Source organism: Clarias gariepinus, chromosome 11, assembly GCF_024256425.1.
Source record: "Clarias gariepinus isolate MV-2021 ecotype Netherlands chromosome 11, CGAR_prim_01v2, whole genome shotgun sequence".
Classification (NCBI taxonomy): Eukaryota; Metazoa; Chordata; class Actinopteri; order Siluriformes; family Clariidae; genus Clarias; species Clarias gariepinus.
In genome coordinates this window covers 17,812,106-17,836,012 of record NC_071110.1, presented here as the reverse complement: position 1 = coordinate 17,836,012, position 23,907 = coordinate 17,812,106, and the positions used below count along the sequence as shown (strand labels likewise).

The following is a 23,907-nucleotide window of genomic DNA, read 5'->3' as shown; positions in this document are numbered from 1 at the left end:
ATCACCCGAGTGCGCGTCCTCGCTAAAGAAAACACGCGCAATGCCTGTTGGGCGGAGTTATGGGCGGGGTTGTGGGCGGGGCCTGTGCTCTCAAGCCAGTGTTTAAAATATGCATGTGTTTTTAAAGAAAACATTCAAGGTGGAAACTTTAAACAGTGTTGTGACGAAATATTTGTGGTTTGCATGTTCTCACGGTGCCTTGTTAGTTTCCTCCAACAGGCCATACAATGTAGACTGACTGATGTTTCTAAATTGCACAAACTGTGAGATTATGTGGATTTATGTGGTTAAGGGTGGCTCTGATGTTCAGGCTCTACAGTACTGATTTAAAGGTTGGAGGTTCGAAACTGCCCCTGTAGACCCTTGAGCTGTCTTTTGACCACTACAATATCATTATTTCAATGCCCTGTAAGGTACTTTCCCAGGATAAGATGAGCCATTTATCCCTCACACAGCATAACCTGATTGGAAAATGAATTAATAAAATATTAGTGTTGGGCAATTCTGGTAGTAATTTCTTATATGGTGCTGTGGTTTTGTTAATGCTTTAGAATGTTAGTTCTCTGCCACAGTGATATCACAAGATCAGCAACTGCTAAATCAGGAGAAAAGTTTATAACCACCACAAACAAGGAATAATTTGTTACCACTTTCCAGTGACATTTAATGTCAGATTAAGGAGAAATAGAATGTCATGGAGTGACATGTACATTCATTTATTCATTCATCTTCATTACTGTGTATCTTACAAGCCTATCCCAGGTTACTTTAGGCACAAGTCAAGGTATACCCTGGACAGCGTACAGATCCATCGCAGGGCACACACACAAAGTGGGTACATAAGGAATGCCAAAAAACCCAATCTGCATGTCTTTGGACTGTGGCAGGAAACCTACCAAGCACAGGGAGAACATGCAAACTTCATAGACACAGACCCGAGGCAGGAATCAAACGCTCAACCCTGGAGGTGCAAAGCAATAGTGCTAACCACTACGTCACCATGAAAGTTGGAGTGAAATGTCCTGAACACTATTTAAAAATAAAAACCTGTTACACTGAATTACAGTGAGGTTAATAAGTATTTGATCACTTTGTAATTTGCAAGTTCTCTTACTTAAAAATCATGGAGGGGTCTACAATTTTCAGCATAGGTACATTTCCACTCTGAGACAAAATCTAAAAAGAAAAATACGGAAATCACATTGTATTATTTTTTTAACAATTTATTTGTGAATTAGTGTGTCAAATAAGTATTTGATCACTTGCTTATCAGCCAGATTTCTGACCCTCAAAGACCAGGTATCTCGCTAAGTAAGAGAACTTGCAAAATCACAGGGTGATCAAATACTTATTGACCTCACTGTGTGTGTGTGTGTATGTATATGTACACTCAACAAAAATATAAATGCAACACCTTTGTTTTTGCTCCGATTTTTCATGAGATGGACTTAAAGATCTAAAATTCATTCCAGATACACAATATTACCATTTCTCTCAAACATTGTTCACAAATCAGTCTAAATGTGTGATAGTGAGCACTTCTGCTTTGCTGAGATAATCCATCCCACCTCACAGGTGTGCCACATCAAGATGCTGATCTGACATCATGAGTAGTGCACAGGTGTACCTTATACTGCCCACAATAAAAGGCCACCCTGGAATGTGCAGTTTTTTGCTTTATTGGTGGTCTGGGGACTCAGAACCGGTCAGTATCTGGTGTGACCACCATTTGCCTCATGCAGTGTAACACATCTTCTTCGCATAGAGTTTATCAGATTGTCAATTGTGGCCTGTGGAATGTTGGTCCACTCCTCTTCAATGGCTGTGCGAAGTTGTTGGACATTAGTGGGAACTGGTACACGCTGTCGTATACGCCGGTCAAGCACATACCAAACATGCTCAACGGGTGACATGTCCGGTGAGTATGCTGGCCATGCAAGAACTGGGACATTTTCAGCTTCCAAGAACTGTGTACAGATCCTTGCAACATGGGGCCGTGCATTATCCAGCTGAAACATGAGGTGATGTTCATGGATGTATGGCACAACAATGGGCCTCAGGATCTCATCACGGTATCTCTGTGCATTCAAAATGCCATCAATAAATGTACCTGTGTTCTTCGTCCATAACAGATGCCTGCCCATACCATAACCCCACCACCACCATGGGCCACTCGATCCATAACACTGACATCAGCAAAGCGCTCACCCACACGACACCACACGCTGTCTGCCATCTGCCCTGAACAATGTAAACCGAGATTCATCCGTGAAGAGGACACCTCTCCAACGTGCCAGACGCCATCGAATGTGAGCATTTGCCCACTCAAGTCTGTTACGGCGACGAGCTGGAGTCAGGTCAAGACCCCGATGAGGACGACGAGCATGCAGTTGAGCTTCCCTGAGACGGTTTCTGACAGTTTGTGCGGAAATTGTTTGGTTATGCAAACTAATTGTTTCAGCAGCTGTCTGAGTGGCTGGTCTCAGACGATCTTGGAGGTGAACCTGCTGGATGTGGAGGTCCTGGGCTGGTGTGGTAACACGTGGTCTGCAGTTGTGAAGCCGGTTGGATGTACTGCCATATTCTCTGAAACGCCTTTGGAGACGGCTTATGGTGGAGAAATGAACATTCAATGCACGAGCAACAGATCTGGTTGACATTCCTGCTGTCAGCATGCCAATTGCACGCTCTCTCAATGCTTGTGGCATTTTGCTGTGAGACAAAACTGCACATTCCAGGGTGGCCTTTTATTGTGGGCAGTATAAGGTACACCTGTGCACTACTCATGATGTCAGATCAGCATCTTGATTTGGCACACCTGTGAGGTGGAATGGATTATCTCAGCAAAGCAGAAGTGCTCACTATCACACATTTAGACTGATTTGTGAACAATGTTTGAGAGAAATGGTAATATTGTGTATCTGGAATGAATTTTAGATCTTTAAGTCCATCTCATGAAAATTCGGAGCAGAAACAAGGGTGTTGCGTTTATATTTTTGTTGAGTGTGTGCGTGTGTGTGTGTGTGTGTGTGTGTGTATGTATATATATATATATATATATATATATATATATATATATATATTAATATATATATATATATATATCACAGATATATACACATACCTACAGTAGTATATATAATTATTGTAAATGTAATTGTTAGAGTTTATGTAAACAAAAATGTTCAAAAAAATCTGCATATTAATTTGCCATTTTTATAGCTGTTCAATATATCAACAATGTAGAGCACATTTAAGGCAAAGATATACATTTATTTAAAAAGAAACTTCAAAGTAAATATAACAATGCATCATTTACTTGAAAAATGAAACGCAAACAGTGTTTCACTGTGGGATGAATTCTACAAGCATTTTATATATCACCACATGTGCACTGCTGAAACACCAACCTAGATCTAATTATAAAGTAAACAGGAGGAGAGTTCATTTGGAGACAGACGCATAACAAATCATATGTTCCTTTCCTTTTCTTTTGTTTTATTTTATTTTATAATTTTTTTAAGATGATGGTTCTCAAAGTAAACAGTGAAAGATGACACATGAAGCACTGGAATGTACACCATTAAAAATTATACTACTATTCATATATTCTCACTTGTTATTCCCTAAAAGGTATAAACCCATGCCACTAAAGCAGCCTTAATGAGCCAAACTGCCTGATTTCATGTCATGAAAAAAATCCTACACAAAAATGGAAAACATAAAATTAAACATTAGGATTAAAAACAAGAGTGTCAAATCATGATTAGTTCTATTGAGGTTCAAATTCTTTGTTTCCTCGAATGTTAATTATCTATCTTGACAGACCCAAAGTCACGTACAAAACATTTTCTAAGTCATATGTCTTTGGTCATAATACATACACATACAGTTTGGGTCACAAATTATAAACGTGAGTAAATCTAGCACCTTATTTTGCAGGCAAATTACAATCATAAACAACTGTAAAACAATCCAGATTTTTACAAATAGCTTTGATAATTCTAATGCCCCTTTCCATGTTGTTTGCATAGGTATCATACACAAACTAAAGCATGCATTTGATTGACTAACCCTTGAGGACTAAAGCAGCACGAAGCAAAAGTAGCATTGCCTCCAAATGATTTCTGATATCTTGTGACTAGAATAAGGTGTGCACTCCTAAAAAAAAAATCATGTTAAACAGCCACTGTTTCTTATGCCTTTTTTTGCCTTGCATATAATGAGCTGCATCTTTACAATCTTTACACATAAATGGTTTCCAAAGCCCTATAAATTCCAGTCCTAGATTTTGAAAACATGTATAACTGAGAGAACACAAAATCATACAATGAGTTGTTTGGAGGTGGAGATTATGCCATCATAGGCCCTGCCATTCTCCATATTTTTAGTTAGCAGATATCCATTACGCCTGATGTCTCTTCTCACCACTCCTTGCCTTATTTCCCCCCTCCTGCAAGATCACTAGTGCTGTAATTACTGCAGCTACTCTTTAACCTGGTGACAGAAAACAAGAGCAAAGCAATGGGGTAATTATATACTGCTTAAAGAGGATCATTAATTTCCACTTCCCAGCTAAATCCATCTATATTATACTTTTAAAAATTCAAAGATTACCATAAAAAAAAGTTTTGGGAAAGCAAACATATAAAACCTAACAAACCCTTTATGAGGCTGCAGATCCTCAATTCTCCAATGCACATTTAAGAAACCCTTGAAGACGTATGATTCATGAGTTTCTATGTTTTCATGAACCAAGCATGAAATATATTTTATGATAGCGCTTAAACAAAGCGTTTTTTAAATATTTACAGTAGGTATGCACTTCTTAATTCTAACCCCTAGAGGCTTGAAGTACAATAAATGATTTAACAAATGGGTTTCTATATCTCAAAAGTGACTTGACAGCCAGTTATTCTTATAATAAGGAATACTGTAACAGTATGACCCTAAATTAGACTGGTAAAGCGGCTCCATCATTTAAAATGCATCAAAGACGAGGAACAAATTATTCTGTCTACTTGAGGTTTCCATTACCACCCATCAGCCTGAAAATCCAATACCTCAATTTCCACATAAAGCGTTTTCAGCAATAATTAGTGGTTTCTTGAAATTTCCTGCCCTTATAAACAGGCTTAATGCTTGTCACTAATTGAATCTAGGGGAAATATAAGAATGCATTACGTTGACCAGCATGTCGACACAATACCATTATGCCGATTGTTAGACGTCAGAGAGAAGGCTTTTCATGTAACAATACACAACTACAAAATTGATTCAGTTCTTTCAGTCTTTGTGTATACTGAAAATGTCACATTATACATAAACAAGAAAATAAAAATAAAGAATTATGATTTTGACATGCTATGATATCATCTAGTCTTAACATCATGCTTAACAAAATCTAATTAAACATCCACACCCTGTATGATTCAGGATAGTAAACACACAGATTATGGATTTTCTATTTTATTTTAAGAGGTCCTCCATAAAGAATCTTGTGAGAACCGGCTTAAACCCAAGCTAGTAATATAGTTCCCCCCCCAAACACTTTCTAATGAGCAAAATCACTAAAAAGCAATATGATGCAGCACAACATTAATTCTGCATTTTTCTTCATGGTCTACCAGTAAATTTAAAACATCTAGAACACTAATTACAGGTATAAATATGCCTTGAAATTTTGCCTCACTGTTTATAATTAAGAAATAAAACCTATTAAAATATCAAACTTATTGATATATTGCATGTGTCTGAGCCTTAAGAGCATTTTATAAATGGCCATAAAATAATGTTTTTGTTGCAAATTCAGTTAAAAAGTACAATTATGCATTTTGTAAATTGCATTTTGTAAATATTATTTGTGTGCTCAGAGGGCATATGGACTTTAATCCACAAGTGTAAACAAAGATGAACCAAGTGAAAAACATTTAGCTCTATCGATTCAAGATACAACTGTTGGTGGATGTCTGGAATGAAATTGAATTGTCTAAACTACATTGTGCCTGACAACTAAGCAGCTCTGGTGCAGCAACCAATTCCACCATCATTTATCCTATCACACACTTTAATGACATCATGTAATCAAATGAGATGCAGCAGGATGGGAATAACAAGATCTGATCTTTCCAAATTGGCATCTTTCAAATTACCTGACATCACAGATCACTCATGTAAGCAGATGAATAAATGGCTTGCTCAAACAGACATGCATAACATGCCCATATACAGTATATAATTCAGAGCAAAACAAGGGAGGTGCAATGGACAAAAAGACGTCCGGGAAGCAGTGCATAGAGATGTTAGTAGTGCTCTTGAGGAGACTGACAGTCAGTGTGAAGGTGTAGACAAGAACACATAGCATTCCAGAGCAGGGGAGGATGGTCACAGTCATAGGAGCAAAAGGGGCAAATTCGCATTTGTCATGAGAGAGACAAGCACAGCAGCAGATGCCATCTCACAAGACAGATGAACAGAAGACTAGACAGAGAGGTGAGTGAAGGGACAGATTGTGATAGAAGGGCGGAAGTGTGAGACAGGGCAGGGTGAGGGCGCGTGCTCAGATGTCAGCTGAAGTAAGTGAGTTCTTGCAGAAAGCCACAGTTTCAAAGTCTGTAATAAGAACGGCACCTGAGCATGGCTGATCCGTAGACTCGACTGGAGCCACACTTTCATTTCCAGATTGCTTTAAATCCAGCTCATCAGCAGGGACTGCAGCCTCCTCTGATGGAGTAGATTACACGGGCACAGAAAATAACCCATATGACTTCCTGGCATTCTTATTCAAAGTAACTTAAGAAACTTTATATATTTACCCTTCTGTGAGGTTGAATCCTTTACAGGCTCTGTGACCTTATTGCTGCTAGAGGTGCAATCAGCAGGGGGTGGTGGTTGCAATTCTTCCTGGACTGCGGGAGCAGCTAACTCTGCTACTAAAAGGAAAACATATTAAATGTTTTATCTAAAAAATATATAATCCATAAGAAGCATCTGTATTCATTTTTAACCTCCCCTTGACAACCTTTCACATCAAAAGCTTAATAATGGAAAAAAAAAAATTTTTTTTTTAGTTTTGTTGAAAATATACATTAAAAGTAGTTTATATTTTATTTTAAGTTTTCATTTTGCACTTAACTTCTTTGTCTTTTGGCTGCTCCCTGTCAGCAGTCGCCACAGCAAATCATCTGCCTCCATCTAACCCTGTCCTCTGCATCCTCTTCTCTCACACCAACTAAATTCATGTCCTCTTTCACTGCATCCATAAATCTTCTCTTTGGTCTTCCTTTAGACTTCCTGCCTGGCAGTTCCAACCTCAGCATCCTTCTACCAATGTGCTCACAATCTCTCCTCTGAACATGTCCAAACCAACTTAAACTGTCCTCTTTGACTTTATCTCCAAAAAATCCCCTCCGATGAAATCATTCTTGATCCTATCCATCCTTGTCACTCCCAAACTTAACTATTATAGCATTATTAAAGTAACACCTTACTTGCTGCAAACTGCAAATAATATTTACTTCCTTCCTAGGATCCTGGATAGTTGAATCTGGCAGAATACTTCCCCTGTTACCATACCTGCATCAATCTGGGTGTGTTTCATTTAAATTACATGCATTTGAGGGTGAATTGCACTGCATCATATACACAGATACACTGCATTACAGATGATGTTTAAATAACAGATTAGTGAAAGCCTGTGTCCATTACAGCTAATTTCAAGATCAAACAACAGATTCATGCAGCAAACACAGAGTTATTTGTATGTAATTTTTCACGATTGTTTATCCTGAACTTATAGCCATACTAGTAAGATATGTTTACTGTTTTGTACACAGTAAAGTTTTACAAAAACAATCATAATAGACAATAAGAAAAAAAACTCCCTATACTTTAGAAAATACTGACAAGCCCCATGACATTTGACCTTAAAATTTCCCCCATGAATTTAGTACTAACTTAGACGTTTTATTGAGATTTTTCTTAAAATAATGTGACAAAATCACTTCAACCTTGACTGAAAGTGTTTACAGTTTAAGATAATCCCAGGAACATGTCAAGACACAGACTACAGCTATGTTCAGCTAGCACACAAACTGCAGTAAGGTGTTCCTACCAGGCAGTGTTTCAGGCTGTTTTTCAACATGTTCGGGTGGGTTTGCGACATCACTGGTGTGCTCCTCCTCCTCTCGGCTCTTGTTCTGAGCCGGGCTGCTTTCGTTACTACTGGGCCTCAATGGACTCTCACCCAAGCTACTTTTTGGGGAGAGCATCTCCATCTCCTCTCCCCAGTCTGATACAGGCTGGTGGCCCTCTAGAGGGGAAAAGGGGCTGACAGGCTTTGTGCCCTCTGGTGTAGTGAGAGACTCCTGTGGAGAAGAAGGGATGTGTACTTTGGGCCTGGGTGTCCTTTTTTCCTTTGGACTGGGATTAGATGGAGCAGGGGAGCTGTGGCTCTTTTGTACAGGTTTAGACTCCTTGAGGGAAGCGCCTTCTTTACCCTCACACTTTTCCACCTCCTCATCTTCATCTCCATCACTGGCATCCTCCCACTCATCCTCATCTTCTTCAGGAGCTGATTTTACTACAGCAACAGGAATCTGCTTCTATCCAGGACAAGTAACAGGAAATGCAAAGTCATTAATTTACATTTACACTATCAACCACATCTTACAGAGATAAATTAATGAAACAAAAACATTTGAAAGCAGGAAAAAAAAAAAATTACCTGTTCTAATGAAGCTTTGGGTTTATCATCCACTTTTGTCTTATCTTTTTCCTGTTCCTCCTTTTTTCCTTTTTCCTCCTCTCTCTCTGCTTCCCACCGGTTATCATGCATGCTTATAAAGAAATTGACGAATACAAATGAAATATGAATTTTACAATAGGTTCAGTTCACTGTACTTTGAATTTGTTTTACATTGTTGAAATAATGCTTTAAAAAGTGATAAAATTTAGAAACATGTCAATCAAATGTAAACCAGAGGCAAATTCCTGATACATAATAGAAAGTCCGAAAGTTGTATTTTTCACAAGTCATGTTAAAGCAGCACATAATATACTGTACGTCACATGACAGTATTTCTGGACATACTGACCATAAAAACCTGTAGTGCACTACATTTATTTAAGTGTCTACGTGGTGCATATTTAACAGAAGAATTTGCGAAGAAGAATGGGCAAGGATTTCAGCCTCTAGATGTGCAAAGCTGGTAGAGACATACCCTTAAAGACTGGCAGCTGTAATTGCAGCAAAAGGTGGTTCTACAAAGTATTGACTCAGGGGGCTGAATAATTACGCACTTTTCAGTTATTTATTTGTAAAAAATGTTTGGAATCATGTATTGTGTACACCACTTTGTATTGGTCTTTCACGTGGAATTCCAATGAAATTGATTCATGTTTGTGGCTGTAATGTGACAAAATGTGGAAAAGTTCAAGGGGGCCGAATACTTTTGCAAGCCACTGTATTTAAAATAAAAAGAAGCTCAAGACAAAAATTCTAAAAAATAACTAAATAATTAAAATACAAATAGAAATCCTCAAGTATTTAAGGTCAGCCAGATCAAGACAAGATGTTACTAGCTCTTAAAGTAGCTTGTAAAGAACATTTGTCCCCAAAATGACAGTTGTTACATTCTTTTGTTAGAATATGCACCAAAAATAAAATGCATCACAAATTTTTTTTGTAAACCTTTTAGAAACTTTACAGTAAAACCAAAGACTTTACAGTAAAACTCACAGTGCAGCTGGTTAATTAAGAGCGAGTGCTTGCTCTCATGAGTGGAGAGAAAAATGCTTCTACCTGTAACTCTTGCCTTGACCCCGACCTTTCCCTCTTCCTCTGCTTCCATGGCCTATGTCTCTGTGCCCTCTGCCCTGCCCTAAGAAGTCTCCAAATGTTGGGGCCTTGGGAGGTTTTCTGTTATCATCTGCAAGAAAACAGAGTTAAATAAATAGCTGAAGAAAGAGATGACATAGTGGAAGATCCTGAAAGCAATTACACAGCAAGCAAGCAGATGGCCGCTTTAGTTATCATGACATTTTTTTTTATCAATCCTCTCTTCAGTGTGGGTGAGGGTAAAAAAGACATGAAAATGGCCTTGACTTGACACAGGGCTAATAAGTGACAGAGCAGGGTCATTTAAAAAACGATGTATATATTAAAGGGTGCAACCTGTCTTACTTTTTAAGAGTAATTAAAAAATCCATTACGATATGATAACACACAAGTGAAAACAAAAAATGTGAGCCGGGTAAAAGAGACACACGCCACACACAGACATTTTCCATGCTGCAAGCTGACCTGAAGCCCCACTGCGTTGCTGTGCACGGGCATTACGCCCCCTATCTGCTGAAAGAACACATCACAGAACATCACAATAGAGCTACAAGGATGAGGGTCAGAAGATTGTCTAAATGATTCAAAATACAGAAAACCTTCAATTGGCTTATTTTTTTGTTTGTTTTGGCAGTTTCCTTTGCACTTGAAATGTTGGCACAGTGTGTATAGGAGAGTGTGAAACAAAAATGAGAGACTTGCCTCTCCTGCTGCTCAGCTCTGGCATGCCCTCTCCAGCCGCAGCTGGGTCCTCAGGAAACCTGTGAAGGCACTGCAGGGTCACTCACTTTACCTTCTCTCCCTGTCAACATGCATTACTTCTCCATATCCATCCAACACTATTTTGGATATATATTTATTAAAATGTCTCTCTGTTGCTCTCATTCACAAATGTATATCATTATGCTTGTTAAAATTTTAAAGATTATTTACATGTTCACATATTTTCATGGAAAATAACCATATAATTAAAAAGACAACCTTTAAAATATAGCTCAATGTTTACATGAACTGTTGCATATTTTAGATTCTTACATCGTGTCTGTTTTCTGGGCATCCCACTCTCGTCTCCACTGACCAGTGGCGTTACGATGTCGAGCCAATCTCTCTTCATCGATCTGAGCACGCTCCTTTTTCCAGCATAGATACTCAGCCCGTTCTCTGCCTGTCATCGACAAAGTCATATCCACTGAGCCTTTCCCTGCAGGCCGCCGATACTTTTAAAGAAAGTGAGGGAGACACAGCGAACAAGAAAGTCACGCTACCTTAGCCAGTGACACAGTGTGTCACAACGATCAATTTAATTTAGTTTTAAGTAGTTCCGGATGACAAAATATATCGATTTGTGCTGTAAAAGTAAAAAAATTCTAACCGTCCACTCTTTCTCTGCTTCAGCTCCAGTCTTAACGTTTTCAAAATCCAGTCCACCCCAGTTGCGAACGTGTCTACGGCTCCCCTCTTTGCGATCGCTGTCAGCCATCGGTCCACTGCGCCGTGGATCATCCAGAAAATTCCGGATAGGGTTCTTTTCACCATCAGCCTTAATAAATTGGGGCAAATATTTAACAACCATGTATAACAATGTCTCTATTTTACCAAAAAGAAAAATAGGATATATAGGCTTTCAGCTACGCACCCTTTGACCCCTCTCATACTCCGCAATTTTCTCCATCTCCTCGTTCATCTTCTCAATGTTCTGCCGTCTCTTCTCTTCCCACTCCTAAGCAATGGCAGATATGAAAGTCTTCTGTATAGTTCTTTTATATATCACATGTCATGTTTCTCACTAATTCCCACCGGATGTATCACTTATCAGGGGTTTGATATACTATATTTAACAGAAACCTGGATTAAACAGAATGAGTATTAAAGATGAGAGCTTTAAATAAAGCTTGTCCTCCTGTTTCCACAGCTATATATACCAGCCTTGGTTAACTGGTAGAGGAGAAGAAGTCGTAGTTATTTAAAAGGGTAATCTGTCTATTGTACAAAAACACGGACACAAGTTCAATGCATTTGAAGTTTTCTATAGTAACATAAGTGTAGCTACAAATATTAACTTAATTGACTTGTTCTGTCGATCACACAAATCATTATTTACAAACCCCCAGGGCCATACTCTAAATTTCTCTGTGAATTTGCAGATTTCCCCTCAAACCTAGTCATTTCTGTAGACAAAGCATTAATTGCTGGAGATTTTAACATTAATTATTCAGAGGATCAAGAAGACCCCCAGAGAACAGCATTATGTCTACACTGAACTCAGTAGGAGTAAATCAGTGTATAGTAGGACCCACTCTTAAAGCAGGTCACACTTTAGATTTAATAATATTTTACAGTCTGAAGTTATCTCAGATCAATATATTGTCTCAATGAAAGTGTGTCATAGTAATGCTAACATGTTAAATGTATATTCACATCAACTACCACACAGAGCTTTGTCAGTAATCTCCCAGAGTCATCAACTTTGACTGGATCACCGTCTGTCCCCACAAAACTCGATCAATCAACATTCCGTTAAACATTAGGTTGCTCCAGTTAAAAGGTTAATGATTAGAGAGAAGAAACTCATTCCCTGGTATTATGACCAGACACTTTAAAACAGACTACTTGAAAATTAGACCGTAAAATGGTGTCAAACTAAATTGTTAGTATTTCAAATAGCATGGATGGAGAGCATCCTGAACGATAAAAAAAGCTCTTAGTGCTGCTAGATCGATGTAGCTCGCCAGGTTTATAGAAAATAACAAAAATAATCCTAGATTTTGATTTAATCTTCTTTGTCTTTCGGCTGTTCCCTTTCAGGGGTCGCCACAGCAAATCATCTGCCTCCATCTAACCCTATTCTCCGCATACTCTTCTCTCACACCAACTAACTTCATGTCCTCTCTTACTGCATCGATAAATCTCTTCTTTGGTCTTCCTCTAGACCTCCTGCCTGGCATTTCAAAACTCAGCATCGTTCTACCGATATATTCACCATCTCTCTATCTAACCATGTCCAACATGGGTTGTCCCTCTGATGAACTCATTCTTGATCCTATCCATCCTTGTCACTCCCAATGAGACCCTCAACATCTTCAGCTTTGCTACCTTCAACTCTGCCTCCTGTCTTTTCGTCAGTGCCACTGTCTCTAAGCTGTAGAGCATCGCTGGTCTTACCACTGTATTAGATATTTACTGTGCTGTAGATTTAACTGTATTAGACTGTACTAGATTTTTATTTAATGGCATGGCAAAATTACCTAGAAATAAGACCACTACAAAAATATCCACAATATATACTGTAGCAGTGATGACTTCATGTCAACATAACAAAATTAAGCGTAAATATTAGGCAAGAAATTTAGGCTTTGAAAGCAGACAATTTAATTGATCTTCTTCTTTTTTGTCTTTCGGCTGTTCCCTTTCAGGGGTCGCCACAGCGAATCATTTGCCTCCATCTAACCCTATCCTCTGCATCCTCTTCTCTTACACCAACTAACTTCATGTCCTTGCTCACTGCATCCATAAACCTTATCTTTGGTCTTCCTCCAGACCTCCTGCCTGGCAGTTCCAACCTCAGCATCCTTCTACCGATATATTCACAATCTCTTCTCTGAGAGATGACAGACCAAACCTCAATCTGGCCTCTCTGACTTTATTTCCAAAACATCTAACGTGGGTTGTCCCTCTGATGAACTCATTCTTGATCCTATCCATCTTTGTCACTCCCAAAGAGAACCTCAACATCTTCAGCTCTGCTACCTCCAACTCTGCCTCCTGTCTTTTCTTTAGCGCCACTGTCTCTAAACCGTAGAGCATTGCTGGTCTCACCACTATCCTGTACACCTTTCCTTTCAGTCTCGCTGATACTCTTTAATCGCACAACACACCTGACACTTTTCTCCACCCATTCCACCCTGCCTGTACCCGCCTCTTCACCTCCTTTGAACACTCTCTGTTGCTCTGGACCGTTGACCCTAAGTACTTAAAATCCTGCACCTTTTTTACCTCTGCTCCCTGTAGCCTCACCAATCCTCCTGGGTCCCTCTCATTCACACACATGTATTCTCTCTTGCTGCGGGTAACCTTCATTCCTCTGCTTTCCAGAGCATACCTCCACCTCTCCAAGTTTTCCTCCACCTGTTCCCTGCTCTGGCTACAGAGCACAATGTCATCTGCAAACATCATAGTCCATGGGGACTCCTGTCTTACCTCATCTGTCATCCTGTCCATCACCAGAGCAAACAAAAAGGGGCTTAGAGCCGTTACTTGATGCAGACCCACCTCCACCTTGAACTCTTCTGTCACACCTACAGCCCATCTTACCACTGTCTTACAGCTCTCATACATGTCCTGCACCACTCTAACATACTTATCTGCCACTCCAGACCTTCTCATACAATACCACAGCTCCTCTCTTGGCACCCTGTCATACGCTTTTTCTAAATCTAAAGACACAATGCAACTCCCTGTTACCTTCTCTGTACTTCTCCGCCAGCATCCTCAAAGCAAATACTGCATCTGATGTACTCTTTCTAGGCATAAAACCATATTGCTGCTTACAAATGCTCACCTCTGCCCTTAACCTAGCTTCCACTACTCTTTCCCACAGCTTCATTGTCTGGCTCATTAGCCTTATACCTCTATAATTGCCACAGCTTTGCACATCTCCTTTGTTCTTAAAAATTGGCACCAATACACTTCTCCTCCATTCCTCTGGAATCCTCTCACTCTCCAAGATCTTGTTAAACAAACTTGTCAGAAACTCTACTGCCACCTCTCCTAAGCACTTCCATGCCTCCACAGGTATGTCATCAGGACCAACAGCCTTTCCACTCTTCATCCTCTTCAACGCCCTTCTCACCTCACTTCTACTAATATTTGCTACTTCCTGTTCCACAGCAGTCACCTCTTTTACTCTTTGTTCTCTTTCATTTTCCTCATTCATCAACTCCTTAAAGGAGCCCTTGCCACCTCTACCTTTGCCACCTCTGCCTTACTCTGCATCTCCCTGTACTCCTGTCTACTCTCTTCAGTCCTCTTAGTGTCCCACTTCTTCTTAGCTAGCCTCTTTCCCTGTATACACTCCTGGACTTGCTCATTCCACCACCAAGTCTCCTTGACCACTTTCCCCTTACCTGATGATACACCAAGTACCCTCCTACCTGTCTCCCTGATCACATTGGCTGTAGTTGTCCAGTCAACTGAAAGCCCCTCCTGACCACCCATAGCCTGTCTTAACTCCTCCCTAAAGACTTCACAACATTCTTCCTTTCTCAGCTTCCACCACTTTGTCCTCTGCTCTGCCTTTGTCCTCTTCACCTTCCTCACCACCAGGGTTTTTTTTTTTTTTTACACACCACCATTCTGTGTTGTCTGGCTACACTCTCCCCTACCAACACTTTGCAGTCCCTGATCTCTTTCAGGTTACAACGTCAACACAAGATGTAGTCGACCTGAGTGCTTCTGCCTCTACTCTTACTGTATATGTCAACCTATGTTCCTGCCTCTTCTGGCAGAAAGTATTTACTACTGCCATTTCCATCCTCTTTGCAAAGTCCACCACCATCTGTCCTTCTACATTCCTGTCCTGAAGACCAAACCTGCCCACCACATTTTCATCACCTCTGTTCCCTTCCCCAACATGTCCATTGAAGTCTGCACCAATCACCACTCTCTCACCTCTGGGGATGCTCTGCATCACTTCATCTAACTCACTCCAGAATTTCTCCTTCTCTTTTAACTCACATCCTACCTGTGGGGCATAACCACTAATAACATTGAACATTATCCCTTCAATTTCCAGCTTCAGACTCATCACCCTATCTGATACTCTCTTCACCTCTAGAACATTCCTTACAAACTCCTCTTTCAGAATAACTCCTACTCCATTTCTTTTCCTATCCACACCAAAGTAAAACAAATTGAACCCTGATCCTAAGCTTCTAGCCTTGCTACCTTTCCACCTGGTCTCCTGGACACACAGTATATCCACCTTCCTTCTCTGCATCATATCAACTAACTCTCTTCCCTTCCCTGTCATGGTCCCTACATTCAAAGTCCCTACTATCACTCCTAAACTCTTGCCTTTCACCCCTACCCTATCCTCATTGCATTGTCTCCCTGTGAAATATTGCATTGATCTTAAAATGCTACCTTTGACGTATAAAGCATTAAATGGTCTTGCGCAACGCCTACTTCAATCAAAGATGCAGGCTGCTTGTCAGTACCACGAGTTAAGAAAACTATAGCAGGTGGCAGAGCTTTTTCTTACAAAGCCCCAAAGTTATGGAATAGCCTTTCAATCAATGTTTCGGACTCAGAGACCGTCTCATTGTTTAAGTCCAGGCTAAAAACCTATTTATTTAGCCAAGTATTTTTGTAAAAAGATTTGCCTTAGGTAAAGGAGCAGATTTGGGGGACTCATGGACGTAAAGTATTATGGTGAACTGATATGTTTAGATGCTGTCTTCCTCACTTTTATTGAACACTCAGGTTTGTTGATGGTGAAGTGATTGGCCGCTTTACATCTCAGGGAGCCCTCATGTCTGTGTTACCTTCTAGCTCTCCCTTTTAGTTAAACTCTAATAGTTAATCCTGCCGGAGTCCCTGCTTGCACTCTGCACTACATACACATTCACCTTATACATTACGTAACCTGATGGGAGCATGGATACCCTGTGTGGTCTACTTGGGATGCGTGTGGTGACTGAGGACGGTTCCACTTTACCATGAAGACAGCCCTGGCCACGACTGATGCTAACAACTGATCTATGAGGACCTGTGACTGTATTCGCTCGATAGTTCAGGACTGGAATTTCCTACAGACTACCCGAGCCTCCAATAACGATTTGGACTCCATATTAACTTAAATGCATCAAATGTATTATTGAATTTCCAGCTGTCTAACTCACAGTATCACTGCTTCACAATTCCTGTTATCCGTTATCACCCAAATCAGGATGGGTTCTTTGTTGAATCTGGTTCCTCTCAAGGTTTCTTCCTACTCCTCATGGAGATTTTTCTTGCCATTGTCACCCTCGGCTTGCTGATCAGGGACAATCTAATCATTTTGATTCATACATTTTATACAAACTTCCATGATTTCTTTTGATTCTGTAAAGCTGCTTTGCGACAATGACAATTGTTAAAAGCTATATACAAATAAAAAATAATTTAAGTTTACTGATTAACGGTTTAAAACAGAATAAAAGTAATTTACCTTTGATTTTCTATCTATCCCAGAGCCACCCTGCTGTGTGCTTCCTCTTCCTCCTCCTCTTCCTCCCCGTCGTCCTCGGGAGCGTTCATTGTGAGAAGGGCCCTCTCCTCCTCCTTTTCCTACTCCATCTCCTTCCCCTTCCCGTGGTTCTCTTTTCTCAAAGCGAAGACCACCTCCACGCTGCCCACCTCTGCTCAGCCGCCCAGATCCCATCCTAGGGGGAGGCCGACTAGCAAAGCCTTCTTCCGTTTCACGGTCACCTTGTTGTGGCACTGACTGCCTATCATTCACCACTCGATTTTCCTGTAATTGTGAAGAGAAATCAAAATGAGATCTGCAGCTCTTATAGAACCACATGCTTTATGGCAGCTAATAAGCTCCTATGTGTAAATCTACTCTTGCAAACATACTGTCTTTACTGGTAATCCTGGTGGCCTGTCTGAACAGCCCTGTCTTGAAACTAGTGATGGGAGTCATCAACCATTCCATAATTAATCATCAGATTGAATAAACCAATCCATGATTGATTAAAAATTGGGTTTAACTGTACAGTACAATGCTACTTGCACTCCTGCATTCAGTTTGAAGAAAAGAGTGATGCATCCACTGTAAGATTCCTTATGCTGCATGACTTGAGCTTTGTGCTCACACTGGAATTCCATGATTTAACCCTGTGACAGCAAAATTGCACCTTGTACACCTACTATTTGTGGCTACTAACTAGGTACAGCTACTTTGTAGCTTAAACCAAAAATTCTTACTAAGTAATATTTATTAACAAGGAAGAAACCTTGTTTTATTTCTTGGTCCAATTACTAAATAATATTTTGTATTCTAATGCTTTCTAATGCAAAAGATTATGGCTCTGGCTACCCTACCGAGTTCTCTTTACTTTTTATATAAACTTTTGAGATCACAGCTCATTGCTAAAATCAGCCCTAAATATATTGTGGTGGTTTCTGAAATACTGGCCACTCTGAAAACTGTTTAAAATAGTCTAAATTCTATAAATCTATCATTTTAACCAACTGAGAATTGTATTTTTCACATTCACATACTCAGACACTAACACATTATTGACATAATTTCTATGTCTTCAGACTGTGCAAGAAAACCAAAGTACCTGGAAGAAACTCCAAGCACACAGCCCCAAAAGGCAAGACTTGGACCTTCGATCCTGGAGGCACGATGACACTTTGCTGCCTTACATTTCTTTTTTCAGGAATTTTTTTCCTGAACAATGTAGCACCTAGTTGCCTTATGCGACCTTGCAAAGATGGACTGTGCAGTTCCACATCTTCCTTTATTAAGTTCTATCATATGTCACAGTCCATTTAGTGAGACGTCTGACCTTCACAGGCTACAATGGGAGGTCTAATCACCACTGCTCAGGCCATCTGTGTCCCAGAGTAACTCTACAGGCATTGATTAAAATGCACTACAATCTTTCTCAGGGGACCCCAGGTGGGAAATTAAAACCTTGAGAGCTGTGAGGAAAAGGTGCAGCGATTATGCTTCGATGTTCAGAAGCATCACATGTTCTTGTTATTTACTTCAAGTTTATTCTGATGCTGGATACTAAGCCTTAAACATAGCAATCGAACACAGTTTAATATGGTGTAAATTTGACCCAAACCATCTAATGAGACATATTGTACAGTATATAGGGAAATAATCGATATTCAGTTCCTACTGCATAAGTATAACTAGTTTAAAAACATTTGCAACCAAGAACACTAGAACACATTCCTAGTGATTATGCTGTAAAACCAGTAAAACTTTGTCACCTCCTTGACAAAGGAAATCTGATTTTTAATGCACCAAACTGATGGTCTTACCCCGCTGGCTTTGGACAGGTCGACTGTCACAGTTAGGTTCTCCTTTTCAGTCTTCCTACGGTCTGAATCAGGCTCATGAGCGCGGGGTTTGCGGTGTGTCGTTACAGCAATGCCCTCCTGCTCTGCCTTCTTTTTGTCTTCTTCTATTTCCTAATGGTAAGGGATTAAACCAGGGTTTAGGCCATAGGAGTCATATTCTAAAAATTATCCAGCAAAAAAAAAAAAAAAAAAAAAAAAAAACGTTAGAAATTAAAAATATTTTCCCTTTACTTGTCTACATAAAAATAAAAAACATTCTATACGAGTTCTTCTAAAAGGAAACCTCAGATGGCAAAACAGTACTGTAGTTCATTTTAATTACTGTAACTGTGCTTCTCTCTGAAATCGAAACTCACTGTTAAAATAAGTTTAGCATAACTATTTTCCCCATCCTTTCGACCACCCTGAAATGGAAATGTAACGTTACCCATTATATTTTACTTGTAATTTTTTCCAAGTATTTTAGAACTTTTAAGAAGTCACAATTATCTTTTACACTGGAGTATAGATTTGAGATGACAGACACCAAGCACATCAGCAGCAGCATACAAAAGGTTTAAATGTACACAAATGAAATAAGGAAACAGCTATAAAAAAAAAAAACATAAAATAAAACTGGAAATGACTATTACAGAAATATCTGCTGAACACAACTACAAAACTGAAAATTTATAGCTGGGGGACATACGACCCTAAACAATGAACTAACTATCAAAACTGTAGTGAACTGCATTATTTTGCACTCATGTGTAGTAAGGATGAAGGAGAGGCATGTCTTCATCAGCCATGGTTGAACATTTGCAAAATACTGCAGCAATTCTGGTTAATCAAATCTCTAAATCAAATCTCTAAATAATTCAGATGCTACTGTTAAGGCAACAACTACCTGCTAGGCATGCCTGAGGAAATTTATTTTATACAACTTAACATTTAATGAAACCCGCACTGAACCTTGTCCTCTCTGATCCTCCGGCACTGTTCCACTGGTCCCACTACCTCTCATCAATCAAGGAACACATGGATCTAGACTGTTTTCTGTTCTGGCAACATGGTGGTGAAAAGAACTTCCTGTAGATGTCTGTACAGCCAAGTAGTGGCAATCTTTAAGCAATGTCTGAATACTTATCTGTTTCTTAGGTATATGACTTAATCCCCCCTAACCATATTAATTAATAAAAAAATTAAATATTATTCCCAATAGTGTTTGACTGATGGTACTCCTAGTTACTGATGGTATATCAGTATGGTTAGTGATGGTATAACCTAGATATATTTATTGATGAAAACTTTAAAAGCATTTATATGTCATCCTGGATTAAACCTCTTATTGTATGCTCCTGGAGTTTTTTAGATGCTACTGCTACATAATTGGAGCCATGTTTTAGGGTCAAAAAAGACTTTGGGCACAAGAGGGGTATACCCTGGACAGGGTGCCAATCCATCACAGGGCACGCATGCATGCACCACACACTCACATACTATGGGCAATCTGGGAATAGCAGTTAGCCTAACCTGCATGTATTTGGACTGTGGGAGGAAACCGGAGTATGCGGAGAAAACCCACCAAAAACAGGGAGAACATCCAAACTCCACAAACAAAAAAACACACACACACGAGGCAGGAACCAAACACTCAACCTTATAGGTCGAGGCCTAACCACAAATACGTGAAACGGTAGGTTATCAAATATAGGTTGCAAAAATAATGTTAAACTATTATGTAAATATTTACAGCAATATATCAAATTTTTCAGCCCGACATTAGGCTCATTAACCACAAAAGGTTTATTTTGTAAGCATTTTCTCCATCTTTACCAAGCATTCCAATCACTGTGGAGCTTACAGCAAGGGTTTCTACAGTAAATGACACAGCATGTTAAATACCTGATGTCTTTTCATTAAAGCTTCATTTTTTTTCCGCAAGGCTTCAATACGTCTGTCCAGCTCGGCATCTTTCTCCTCCTTTGTCTTCAGATCCACCACAGCAGACTAACAAAAAGAGTCAAGCAGATATTTTTAAACATGTTTACAAGTTTACTTCAGAACAGAAATCTAATCTCAAATTGAATGTTTTCTCTCATGTCTAAAGTGTTGGATTCCTATTTTATTAGATGGATTTGGACAAAATAGTTGCAACTACACAATTATTTAACTGAAAATGAGCTAGATAGGATTCATCAAGTCTGCATAGAAACATCTAGAAGAAACACAGATCAGTGATTTAATAGAAAGAGGGGTCGTGACAGGATTTATTTCAAGACTGGCAAGCATCACCCTTTTTTAAATGATAAAGAACATTATTTACTTTAAACAGAGAGTGTAAAAACTAACGGATTGCTTATAATACATTTCATTTTCTCAACAGTTTCAAAAAATATTCACTCTACTGTAGACGGAAAAGAGAAGTAATACATCTAAAGACTTTACAGACTATTTGTACATATCTTCGTACCTGATTTTACCATCACTGAGCTCTTATCAAAGCTGTTCCTTTTATTGACCATTTTAGTAAACTTACCATGGCTGGAAGCCTGTCTTTACACAAACACACTGCAGGGCTTACAATCTCTCAGAGCAGAGATTTAAATAATCGACCAAACTAGAAAACACACAAACACACACATCAGAAAAGTCATGGTGTCTGAAAACATAAACTGCACATTACTATATAACTGAGCAACTTCTATTTAATACAATACAACCAATTAAATTTTACTAAAACAGTCCTGATGAGTCAGTAAAAGAATAATCAGGAGAGGAGATCCAGGCCTGTTTTACACAACCTTATAAATCTAAACTTCTATTATTAAAAAGTATAAGTAAACATGTTTGTGCTTGTTTAAGTGGCTACTTGGTTAAACACAGTTTACTACAGTGGCGCTTAAACCTTCTCATGATCCGCTACACTGCAGCTCAACATCGAGGAGCGACCTGACACCGGTGTTAGCATCGTGGCTACTTAGCAAAGCTGCAAACTAGCCAACGAAATAACTAACAACAAAGAGCACTTCAACTCTATAACTTATATGACACAAAGTTGTTCTGTTTTACCCGACAGAAGAAGAAGAAGCCGGAAAAAAACGTGAATCGTAACTGTGACGCGATTCTACGGTTAGAGAAACTGTCAAAAGTGTCCCCGAATTACTTCCGGTACAAGCTGAATCTACTTCCTGACAACGAACCAAACCTCCTATAAAGCAACTCGACATATCAAAATAAAACCGGCCTTTTCCCCCCCATATCCAACCCTATCTTTCCACATGACTGTTTACTACAGTTTTTATCTTGGGCTGTTGATCGTGGAAAAAGCAGTTAACATCTTAATAATCTAATAATGAGCACCAGAGTCAGCCGGAATTAAGGTTTGAGTTTAAGATTGAGCCAGGGAACCTGAAGCTCTAAGATCATTATTATATAATTAGGTATTATATCATTTATCTACTATAGAAAAAGGAAAATGCACACAAAAACTTTGGTTTATATTAATGACTTCAATATATCTCATAAACTGTAGTGTAATTGCACCTAGGGTTTTTAATCCGGCTTTTTACTTTCCCGCCTTCATTAATTTTTATTGTGTTTTAATCATGGATTTGTGTATTGAATCTTTAACACTGCGTGGTAAATGTGGTATATATTCTGTTTAAATATTCCAGACAGTGGCTTCTTGGTTGTATTTATGTTTATGTTTATAATAAAAAAAGAAGAAGAAAGAAAGAAAAGAAGTTCCCTCATAGCTCCCTACTTTTCCATTTTGTTCTAGTTTTTCACTTGATTTTCAAAGACTAAGAAATAGTGATTATATGCATAACAGTGCATTTTCAAACACATGTCGGCCAGTGATGAATGCGAACATGCAGCTGCACATCCATGTAAATTGTGCTGCCTGCGTTGTTACAATCTATTTGCTATACAAAATTTGTCCACTAGATGTCAGTACAATGAGCCCTTAAATTAAATTTCATGAAATGAACCTTTTCAAGATTCAAGATTCAAAGAACTTTATTAATCCCAGAGGGAAATTGCTTATGCTAGGTTACAGTTGCTTACAGTTGTTATCTAAGGAAATGTAATAAATAATCTGCAAAACAAATTCGAACAAATATAAAGTGTCTAGTCCAGTAATAAATATAAACAGTAAGTACCAAAAATATGACCCAAGAGCACTGGTAACTATTGCACAGTAATCTAGTATATGTGTGTAATATTGTATTATATAATATTGTGTTACATATTTTATTGGGAAGTAGTATTGCAATTATCATATTATTAATACGGGTAAGTATTAATGTCCTGTTGTGTTACTGTCAGGTAACCACTGAAACTACTATTGGCTGGGAAGCCTCGACACTTAAATGAAGCATCAGAAAAATTAATATTCAGATACACTTAAGGGCAGTATGTCTAAACTACGTTGCTTTACACGTCTTTTATTTATTTTTTATTTTTCTAAAAAACAATAGATAGATAGATAGATAGATAGATAGATAACATTAATAATCCCAAAGGTAAATTGTATCGTTACAGCAGCCAGTCCACATAATATACAGCAAGTAAGCAGCAAACAAGAATAGTAAAAATTGCAAAAAAATAAGCACTGGTAACAATTTAAGGTGCATTAATCAGGTAGAAAAATGTTATTAAATGATATGAAGATGAAATTACTGCTTCTATGTATACATGCATGATGATTGCATATACAGGTGGGAATGAAACTGTACATAAGGTGCACCAGCAAGTAGTAATCGAGAGAATGAACCAGAAATTATATAACCAGCAATACTAATAAAAAAGAGGATGCAATGAATGAAGGATGTGACCATAGTGCATTAAAGACAGAATGTATATGAGCATATTTATTGTGATGTCAGGGAAGGAGATCCCTCTCTTGACACAGAGCAGAGTTATTGCAGGTGACAGAAAAGACTTACTATAGCGTTCCTCGTCACAGCGGAGCTGCAGCATTCTCTTACTAAAAGTGCTCC

The 23,907-nt window shown here is 38.9% G+C and overlaps 1 protein-coding gene across 3 annotated transcripts; it reads right to left on the bottom strand.

Annotated features, from left to right (window-relative positions):
- Window positions 1–3,252: 3,252 nt before the first annotated feature.
- ccdc9 (coiled-coil domain containing 9) lies at window positions 3,253–22,074 on the bottom strand. Of its 3 annotated transcripts, none has more exons than XM_053507399.1 (16): window positions 21,974–22,074; window positions 21,441–21,521; window positions 20,807–20,911; window positions 18,884–19,033; window positions 17,046–17,348; window positions 11,475–11,558; window positions 11,211–11,378; window positions 10,874–11,055; window positions 10,541–10,599; window positions 10,304–10,351; window positions 9,803–9,929; window positions 8,726–8,837; window positions 8,114–8,603; window positions 6,816–6,932; window positions 6,631–6,723; window positions 3,253–4,497 (listed from the first exon to the last, which is right to left on the bottom strand). In XM_053507399.1, exons 2-16 carry the CDS (start codon window positions 21,441–21,443, stop codon window positions 4,493–4,495), a joined length of 2,046 nt encoding a protein of 681 aa, XP_053363374.1. In that variant the 5' UTR covers window positions 21,444–21,521; window positions 21,974–22,074; the 3' UTR covers window positions 3,253–4,492. The 3 variants fall into 3 exon arrangements, with proteins under 3 accessions (XP_053363374.1, XP_053363375.1, XP_053363376.1); XM_053507400.1 differs by having other exon boundaries at window positions 6,816–6,929; XM_053507401.1 differs by lacking the exon at window positions 10,304–10,351.
- Window positions 22,075–23,907: the final 1,833 nt, after the last annotated feature.

What these genes read in the sequence shown, in the direction of transcription:
- ccdc9 (XM_053507399.1), bottom strand. An exon ending in GGATAGATAGAAAATCAAAG is followed by an intron (nt 11,559 to 17,045) that starts GTAAATTACTTT and finishes GCCATTGCTTAG; the next exon opens with GAGTGGGAAGAGAAGAGACG. An exon ending in GCAACGCAGTGGGGCTTCAG is followed by an intron (nt 9,930 to 10,303) that starts GTCAGCTTGCAG and finishes GTTTTCTTGCAG; the next exon opens with ATGATAACAGAAAACCTCCC.